This window comes from Phalaenopsis equestris, unplaced genomic scaffold, assembly GCF_001263595.1.
Source record: "Phalaenopsis equestris unplaced genomic scaffold, ASM126359v1 Scaffold000838, whole genome shotgun sequence".
Classification (NCBI taxonomy): Eukaryota; Viridiplantae; Streptophyta; class Magnoliopsida; order Asparagales; family Orchidaceae; genus Phalaenopsis; species Phalaenopsis equestris.
The window spans coordinates 26,415-35,958 of record NW_018165278.1 but is presented as its reverse complement, the minus strand read 5'-3'; the positions used below and the strand labels follow the sequence as shown (position 1 = coordinate 35,958).

General features: G+C 32.6%; 1 protein-coding gene across 1 annotated transcript in view; it reads right to left on the bottom strand.

Moving 5' to 3' along the window:
• Positions 1 to 8,067: 8,067 nt before the first annotated feature.
• Positions 8,068 to 9,544, bottom strand: part of LOC110031531 (ubiquitin fusion degradation protein 1 homolog) — a 22,105-nt gene continuing 20,628 nt past the window's right edge. Inside the window, exons 9-10 of the mRNA XM_020734777.1 lie at positions 9,096 to 9,347; positions 8,068 to 8,285 (exon numbers count right to left, since the gene is read on the bottom strand). Coding sequence (XP_020590436.1) covers positions 9,313 to 9,347 — 35 coding nt within the window. The 3' untranslated portion in view covers positions 8,068 to 8,285; positions 9,096 to 9,312. The remainder of the gene's footprint in view (positions 8,286 to 9,095; positions 9,348 to 9,544) is intronic.

Here is a 9,544-nt window from a genome sequence, read left to right as displayed (position 1 = left end):
ATATATATATTTTTTGTGGATTATGTTTTAAAATGGATTGAAGCAATTGCTTTACCTAGATGTGATGCTCGTAGTGTTTCAAAATTTGTAATTAAAATATTTTTACAAGATATGGAATGCTGAGAGTAATCATTACCGATGGAGAATCTCATTTTAAGAGTGTAATAGTTACAAGATTGGTGTAAAATATAGAGTATAATGCATAAATATGCAACTGGTTATCATCCCCAGACTAGTGGTTTAGCAGAAGTATCTAATCGTGAAATTAAGAGAATTTTGGAAAAGAGTATTAATCCAAATAAAATGAATTGGTCTTTAGATTAGATACAACATTATGGGCATACGTGACTGCTTATAAGACACCTATAGCAACGTCCCCATATAGATTAATTTTTGGGAAGACTTGTCACTTACCAGTTAAATTGGGGCATAAAGCTTATTGGGCTATAAAAGAATTCAATTGCAATTTGAAAAAAGTTAATAAGAAAAGATTATTACAATTCAATGAGCTTGAGAAAATTAGGAATGAATCTTACGATAATGCGAGGATTTATAAGGAAAAAATGAAAGAATGGCATGATCGGAAGGTAATAAAAAGGAATTTGAGCCTGGACAGGAAGCATTACTATACAATACAAGATTGAAATTATTTCCTGGAAAATTGAAGTCTAGATGGAAAGTGTCATTCAAAGTTATAAAATTCTATCCCTATGGAGCAGTTAATATTGAAGACCACAAGACTTGAAAAAATATTTAAAGTGAATGGGCACATATTGAAACCATATTTCGATGGTCCAAGACTAGCTTTTAAAGAAACCGTAATATTGGGTCATCCAGAATGAGACTGGAAATTTTGTGATGACGACATTAAACCAAGTGCTTCGTGGGAGGCACCCATATGAATCGTTATTTAGTTTGCTTTTGAGTTTCGATGCCCAGAAATTACATGATCGAGTTTTAGTGAAGAAGAGGCTAATTAAATAAAGAGGATTTGTGAATCAAGTATTCAACACACTGAATACTCGAGTGGAAGAGATTATTGCGCAAAGATGCTGGGAAGTGCTTTTCTACACTATTGTCGTTGTAGTCGTCCATGTGGTGAATGCAAATCCTCATGGGATCAACCAAGGAACAGTCTATGTGTGAGGCAAGTTTGTGCAGTTTAATCCTTCAAGAATAAACGAGATGTTTATGATTGAGAATGTGTCTATCTGTCATTAGGCGAATTTACCCCTACGAGAGACAATATGAATGAACTCTACCGATATCTTACGAAGATATGTGCCTTTAGAAGAAACTTATGAAATTATATCTACAATATTTATGAATTAGATAAAAACTCATATTTTCATATTTCTTAACATTAAAAATTTATAAACTTTAAAGTCGGTCTCATTTACTAATATTTTTTTTTTAAGTTGGACTACTATATTTCTACATAAAAATTTTAGTAACTCCTAAAAAACTCATATATATCATCTACTTATATTGGTTTTTAAAGATTAAAATGTCACTTGAGGACAAGTAACATCTTAAGTTTGGGGGATTTTGATACACCTAAAATATATAGTATTTTTATACATATTTTTATACCTATTTTTAAGATATTACACTTTAATGAATGGTATTTGTGTGTTTTTCTTTCAGGTACAATCAAATGGATGAAAAATGCTAAAAGGAGTAAAAAAAGGTCAAATTTGGAGCAAAAATCAAATGGGGTGCCTAAGCACCCAAGACTGACGCATAAGCGTCAGAGCTCTCGCGCCTAAGCACCAGAAGTAGTTATGAGATGAATTATTTAATTTCGACAGATTTTCTAAGAGGTGTTTGAAGCAACCCTTGGTAGAATTGTGAGAAATAGCACATGGACATAAAAACTCATTCATTTGGCTTTTGAGGAGGCAACTTCTACGAGATTCATTGAATGGAGATGCCTTTTTGAAGAGACACCAATGCATCCCTTAGATTTTTATAAGAAAAGACTTAGATTTTCCAAGAGAGGAGGCCAGCCATCATCAACTTTATAGCCATCATCCATCTAAGTCGTCGCTGCCGCCGGCAATTTTTCTTTTTATTTTGAGCTTTAGCTTGTATTGTGAGTGAAGAAAGAGAATTCAAAGGAACTTCAAGACATTTAGTACAGAGGGTTTGAGAAAAGTGTTTATCTTTGTGATTACACTTAGTTTTAATTTAGATTTCTTGTTTGTGTGCATGATTTCTACTTTTAAACTCATGTGTGGTTGTGTTTTCTCCATGGATTCTAAGTAGTTTTCTTTATCTTTTTCCTTAAAAGGATAAATGATTAAGTGTTGAAAGGAAGTTGTGTAAAGTATTAGGCTTCAATGTTGAAAGAAGTTGTGATGATTTAAAATCTTGCATTTAATTTACTTCTTAATTTGGCCAATTAAGATGCTAACACTTGGTGTGAGAATATGTAAGATCCGAGATGGTATTGTTGCAGTCAACAAATGGTGTATCAAACCTTCCTTGAGGGGCGAACCCAACCCTAAACCATGATTTGATCCAATTTGACCCAAAATAGCCCTTTCCCCATACTATTTCAATTCAATGCCTTTACACATGGCCAAACCCAATTGAATTCACCAAAACCAAGCTCTGACCTCCCTGAGTCAAATGGTAACCTGAGCCTGGCCGGCCGACCATCTAGGCTGCCGAAAAAGCCATGGTCAAGTGCTCCCCCACGGCTAAAACTCAAAATTAAACCCATCCAAGCTGTCTCATCCCAATTGGATTTTTGCATCTTGTTGGCATCCAGATAAGCAACCTAAAGCACCCACCAATTGCCCCTGTTGGCCTCTTGTTCCCGGTGGCCTCTTGTTCCCCCTCTATTTAAACCCAACTTCCATGGCCAAAGGAAGGGAGCTTGGAATTCCTTAGGGAGACTCTGCCAAATTGCTTTCAGAGCATCCTCAAGACCTCTTGAGTTCAATCCAACCATCCTTAGCCACTCAAATACAATGCTCGAGCTCAATTTTGGAGCTCAATTCCTAGGCCGAAACAGGACATCTCCACATACTCCACCAAATTCAAATTAATTGCACCCACACCATCCCCACAGTGACAAAGGAAGATCCCCCATAGAAACCCCATCACCAGAGCACCCTATGGTAGACTTTGATCAACACCCCAAACCTGCCTTGGTTGAAATCATACCTAGGCATTTCACTACAGCTTGAGGCTTCATTTAGGAGCTCTTTGGGCCCCCACAAAGCTTCCACAAGCATCCAATCGAGGCTTCCCTTCTTGGACCAAGGTATTGAATCTAATACCTAAATCAAGCTTCATTTAATTCTCCATGAGCATAAAGTTGATTTAAGTTTTGATTAACTGTATGGATGTGTATGCCTCATCAATACAAGTCGATAGGAACAAACGTCACTTGATTTGGTTAAGTATTGAGAGAGATATTAAGGTTTGAAGTTGGACGGTTCTCGGGCTAGAGGCTTTGGGACGATGAACAGATGTCGTCCATTTCCGCGTGTATCAGACGGACGATCGTGATGAAGTCGGACGAGAAGATGGAGTGGAACAGCAGGACACGTGGCGACTGAGTTAGAAGGTGGCACCAAACCAGAAGACGTCGCATGGAACTTCAGATCTTCCTAGGTTGAGGTGGCGTCAGGTCACTTAAGTAAAAAAATAGGATTTTCTTATTTAAATAAACAGCCAAAACTTCAAAAATTCATAACTTGGTGTAGAAAAAACACAAAAATAAAATAAAAATACCCTCTTACTCAGTGAACAGAGGAAAACAATGTGGAAATATTTTCATATTCATTTTATGCATATTTTATTTTTAATTAATTAATTAGTTAAATGGTGTTTTTCTTATTTTGATTCTCCATGTACATAGAAATTTTAGCATGGCATAGAACCATGAGGCATTTGATGTCTTTGTTGTTAGGCATCTCCCCTGATTTTTTCAAGGTCAGGGGGTATCTCTAACTAGAGATATCTAATTTTCAAGTTAATGACACTTGTTTTGGTATAAAAATTATAATAACTAAAATAATCATCATAAAAATGCAAAACTTATTTTGATAGGTTCACTGTGGTCAGAGGATCCTAGGAAAAATATAAACTTGATTCAACTCATTAAAAATAACATTAATTGTCACTAACCCTAAAAATGAAAAAAAATTAATTTGGAATAATTATAAATTTAGATGACATAAAAAATTATTTCACACTGTAATTTAATGTTAGGGTAGCTCCTCATAAAAATTTCAAGTCAATTGGAGTTAATTTGATCACTCAAATGGATTAATTAAGAGAAATCACTTTTTTTACATTAAAATAATTCTAATAATTAAAATAAAACTAAAAAAATCATCAAATTGGTTTTGGGAGCTCCTTATGACTGGAGGAACCTATGAAAAATAGAATTTTAATTAAAATAAATTGTTCATTTTAAGCTATTTTTAAGCCTTTAAATAATTAAAAATTAATTAAAAATTATTTAAAAATCATAAAAATTGCAAAATCATAAAAACATACTAAAATATCACATTTGGCTTCTTGATTACTTGGGACCAATTAAAATAAATTTCCTAATGTTCTAAGTCAAGATATTAATTTTAAAAGCTTAAAAATTCCAATAATTAAAATACAAACCACAAAAATATGAAATTTGTTTCTTTGGATTTCCTGGACTTAGAGAGATTTAATAAAAATATAAAGTTCAATTCATCTTTTAAATAATATTTTATATTTAATTAATACGCAAAACAAAAGATTAATTTTAATAATTAAATTAAACCTCTAAAAATCATGAAAATTGCTATAAGTGATTCTCTGATCTATGTGAACCTCCAATAATTTTCTTAAGGGTATAAGTTTTATTTTGATTGAGTTATTAAATTCTCATTGAAAATCCTTATTTTTGCATTAAAAATAATTATAAAATTAAATAAATTCAGAAAAATTATATTTTTCTCCTCTGGTGTTTTAATTAACCCATGAGTGAGGTAACATAAAATTTTCAAGTCATTTGAGTCTAATTTAATGATTTATAGGGTATTAAGGTCATAGGGGCAAAAGGGTAATTTTGGAATTTAAGGCTTAATTAATATTTAGGCTTAACCAAAGGGCAAAATAAAGGATCTTAATTGATATGTTTTGATGATTGGAATATATAAGGGGTAAGTGGTAGAAACCAATTCCATCTTGGTCTTATAAAAGATAAATTTGTAATTTCTTAAAATTAATAAAATTTGGAAGAGTATTTAAATAAGGAGATATTAAGGTGAGGGGTTTGATTTTGGAAGATGATAACTTAATCATTTGAAGCCCCTAATTGTTAGTTTTAAAATTATTTATAACTCATGATAAGGATTAAGAATATAAATATTAAAAATCATTTTTCTTAAATTACAAATCTACACATTAAATCTTAAGGGCTTAGTAGTGAACTAGGCTTAATCAAAATTTTGTCTAATAAGGTATAAAAAGTAACCTATAATTAATTTAAAGCCTTTCAAAACACTACAATTCCATTCTTTAAAAATCAAATTAATTAAATTCTTTAATTAAGTTGAGTTGCCTCCAAGGGTCTTTACCTATATAACTCATAAATGAGACATCAAATGCTAATTACCCTACTTAAGGGATGATCAAAACATCAAATTCACTAAGCATAAGGGTATTAACTGGATGCACTATATAGTAAACATAATAAGGCCAAAATGAACTCTAGATAATTCCAGGGACTATGAACTCGAGACTTCTTCATGATCCTTTGGAAATCTTGAAGAACATCGGGACTTATTATGATTTGCTTAATAGAATCATCTTCAAAATTTGGAACCACCAAAATATGACATAGGATCTGGTAGACACACCTCAAACTTGTTTTTTCTACTTTTTTTATAAGCATGTTTTAATTCCTGCAAAAATTATATATATGTGCCTTGCAAGTACTAAACTTTCAGGTGGAGGAACGAGAAGACTCGACAGGTACGCTTTTACAGTTTACAATGCATTCTTTTTCTGTAGTTTCCTTACTACTCCTTTTGTTTCTTGCTTACAAACTTGCATGTTAAACAACGATGTCACCCTGCATGTCAAAATTGAAACCTTTAGGATAGCCACAAAACTGAAACTGAAATCAAAACAAAAATCAATCAAGATAAAATTCACCCCCACTCTCGGAAGAGGTGACCTACAGTTGCTAACGAGATTTCCCACAGTCTAAATGACTCATTGAGTTAAGTTTAGTAAATTCATTTAGACTAAGTGAATTCGATAGACAATAGTGGTACCGGAACGAGGGAACCGTAGGATCCTAACCGGCGTCGCTCTAATCAACTTTAATATGCCTCATAATATTTAAATGACCATAACTTTAGGGACATCTGATTTAACATCATAACTTGACACATTAGAAAACCTAAACATACCACGACGAGGAGCTTGGAGCTAGGATTGTGGGCAGCACAGCCATCTTCAACAGCAAAACATGTCTTCACCAGCTAAACCATTCTTTAGAATTAAACAATAAATCCATAGGAATTCGAGGTTATTTTCTTATGCAAACATAAATCCTCAATTTATCTTTAGGCCTTTATATAGCTCTGTTATGCAATTTAAGCCCTAACCCGTCTTAGGATTCCGAGATTGTCGTTTACTACAACATAAATCCTCACATCTTCCAGGCTATTTGTGTGATCATTTCACACAAATGTAAGTCCTAACTAATAAAATTGACAGAATGAAACATTGAAATATTTCTCCTTAAAACCGAAGCTAAACAATAGGATAGACTGGGAAGTCACCGAGGTTCTCCTTCTGATCTGTGACATCCCTTAGTTCTTCCTCCGTTCTTCCTCCTTGGGATTTACGACAAATGTTTTCAAGTTTGAGTCATTCCTCTTCACACCTCTTTGTCTGATCTCGTTGAAAAGTCATAATCCTTTGACCTCTTTGAAGATAATATTCTCTGATTTTTACCGAGAGTTTTCTTAGGTGACTTCGGTTATCTAGTATGTAATTAATTATAGGGGTTTACCCTTATAGGAAGTTTTTCCGAACTCAACTTAATATAAACCCTATTTAATTATTCGTATTAAATAGGGGAATTTGTCGATTAACATAAAAATGGTTTTACAGACTTAAACGGATGTCATGCAATCTTTAGTTTATTTAATAGAGTCTTCATCAGTAAGTAATGTGTGTATCCCCCAAGATAGGTGCATTATTTATGGTATTATGCTCATTTATTTAAACTACTGGGGATACAGGATCGGTCCGGTCTTGCATTTTCCAAAATCCAAAGTACTATTTTTTTTCCAAATTATATATATATATATATATATATATAATTAAATTAAAACGGGTATCAGGATATCCATTCTAGCAGCCGACAACTTGACAACCCCTTAACCAAAATTGTGTCGAGGGAGAGAGAGAGGACCAACCTTCTCAAAAGTCTTTCTAAAAATAATTCAAATTTTTAAGAGATTTGCTTTCAGGATAAAAGTCTTACTGACGAATCAACAAAATGAAAATAATCAACTTCACCATAAGCATTCCTAAGAATCCCACCACAAGAACCAAGACATCCCTACCTTTACAACATTATGTAATATTCAATTTAAATTGCCCTGATGATGCATGAACTAAAATGATATGACATGATTAATCTTTTTTGTCATGATAGGAGCATTTAAATGATTAAAAAAACTTATTTTCCGAGTATATGATCTTATTTTATTTCAATAATCAGTATATTGTAGACTATTTTCTTTCTACCGAATCCTCTAAGAAAAAATCCTTTTAAAAATCCGGGCTTAATTATTTTACTATGTAGTCCTGTAGTAAACAATTCATAAACATAATGGCAAGCTACAAGCTTCACTCCAAGTATTGAAGCTAAAATATAAATTAAAATCTACAATTTTCTACTATATTTTGCAGTTTATTTTAATCCTATCTCATGTTCCAAATCTAAATGAATAAATCACGCTAACAATCTTTCTATATATTACTAACAATTACACTATTAAATCGCAGCTAAACCAGTTATAAAGAAGCATCAAAAGCTAATGGTTATCATCATCAGTCTATTAAGGGAATATAGCTATAATAGTTACAGTGATTAAAACGACTATACAATAACATAAATTGTTTCAAAAGAAAATATGAACACTGCTAGTCATTTGATAAAACATGCTATAAGCTTATCATCAGTCTTTTAATGAGTACTTCCTCCCCTTGAATGCCTCGAATTTGGGCTCTTCTTTCTTCGAAGCATCTTCCTTGGGCACCTAAAATGAGAAGCAATTCATTAGTCTGAAAATCTATGGTAAAATCTAAGATTATAAACATTTAAGAGGGAGAAAAAAAAGGAAGATTTACATACATACCACTCAATTTTTATTTATTTACATATCTAACATGAAAGCTTTAATTTTTAATACATAACATCTTACGAAAATGTGTATTTTAACTTTTAAAAGTTAAAATGGTGGTATTTCTATGTGATATGAATGATTTGGGTGGTATAAATGTTATAAAGTAAAGTTTAGGTGTAAGATATGTAAATACATAGTAAGTCTGAATAGCTGACTCCAGTTAGCATAAGAAAAGTACCATTATCAGAAGTCTGAATAGTTGACTCCAGTTAGCATAAGAAAAGTACCATTATCAGCATTTCCTCATCATCATTAACCTAATCTCAACCATTTATATCTTGCTTTATAAACTCTCAGTTATATTAAATTGCATGAAATGCTAAACAATTAAGCAGAAAAACTCGAGGGACGACATCATCAGTGTTAGTTTCATCTGCCACTTAGCATTCAAATCATTGATTTTAGTTTTTATCAATTCATCTTTCCATAACGATCTTTTAAAGTCTCCAACTAGACTAAGTTGTTCCTTATGCAACCTAAATCCGAAAATTAAACTATTTTACATATTTTCAATCTAGCTACACTTGTTTATACTCACATTAATGTCATGCTCAATTTAATAGAGAGAAAAGAGAAATGAGATCCATCTACAAAAGAAGATAAAATCTCTAATTTGGTATTCAAAAACCAAATTCACCAAGGTATAAAATCTTTTTAACTCACATTTTCCTTGGGGGCATGGCTAGCACTTGAACCAAAGACCAGCTTCCCTGAGGTTTGGCGTGAAGCAGAATTCTGTGCGGCGGCCGTCATCGAACCCATCAAGCCATTTCCTTGCTCCGACTGGCCATACTTCGAGAGGTTAGGCATACCTGGAGCATGAGTTGAAGGCTTTCCATCCAGCCGCCTTGCTGAACCACTAAAAGGATTGAACTTCGGTTCATTCAGCAATTGGTTCGGCTTGACCATCTGGAACTGAAATTTTCAAAACAGAAGGCAGGTTAAATGCAATGCTATGGAAAACGTTTAGGTAATTTAATATAGGCACAAAAAAAAGCAGTTCACTTTTGTGAATTCAATTTCTTATTTTGCTCAGTGCTAAATCGATACCAGTATCCTCTATCAAATAAGAGTATTTATCATATATATATATATATATATATATATATATA